General features: G+C 40.4%; 1 protein-coding gene across 1 annotated transcript in view; it reads right to left on the bottom strand.

Moving 5' to 3' along the window:
• LOC103149914 (gamma-crystallin M3-like) overlaps nt 1-260 on the bottom strand; it is a 33,459-nt gene extending 33,199 nt beyond the window's left edge. The window contains exon 1 of the mRNA XM_016680302.1: nt 203-260. Coding sequence (XP_016535788.1) covers nt 203-235 — 33 coding nt within the window. The 5' untranslated portion in view covers nt 236-260. The remainder of the gene's footprint in view (nt 1-202) is intronic.
• Between the last annotated feature and the right edge of the window lie 252 nt (nt 261-512).

The following is a 512-nucleotide window of genomic DNA, read 5'->3' as shown; positions in this document are numbered from 1 at the left end:
GCACAGTCGCTCATGCACTCATAGTGGCGACCCATAAAGTTCCTATCCTCGTAGAAGATGATCTGGAAAAGGGTGAAGTAACATCAGTACTATAAACTCAATTATAGTTAAAGAATCAGTAGCATAAAAATATTCCATAGGAAGATGACCTTAATGACCAGAAGTAAAATAATTCTTTGCATTTCAAGAAAGGACTGCGCACCTTGCCCCTCATGTTCATGTCGGTGTTGCTCATGTTGGCTGCAGATGAGTGGTGGCTATTGCTCCTGTACTGACTTCCTACCTGGTTAACTCTTTGCTTTTATACCTGAGCAAATGTAAAGAGTAAGTGGCCCCCTTTTATGGAAATGCTAACTCAGTAACTTACCATAGAGCTGCACAGTACGCCGAGGTTACATGCCTGTTTTTTGTCATTAGCCTTTAGAAAAACCTGTCGGTCATATATGAACACATAGCACTTTAAACAGTGCTTTGAGCATGGGAATTAGGCATGTGACTGTAAAGAATTTTTA

This window comes from Poecilia formosa, unplaced genomic scaffold, assembly GCF_000485575.1.
Source record: "Poecilia formosa unplaced genomic scaffold, Poecilia_formosa-5.1.2 Scaffold239, whole genome shotgun sequence".
In the NCBI taxonomy this organism is placed as follows: Eukaryota; Metazoa; Chordata; class Actinopteri; order Cyprinodontiformes; family Poeciliidae; genus Poecilia; species Poecilia formosa.
This window is presented reverse-complemented; position numbering and strand designations above follow the sequence as displayed.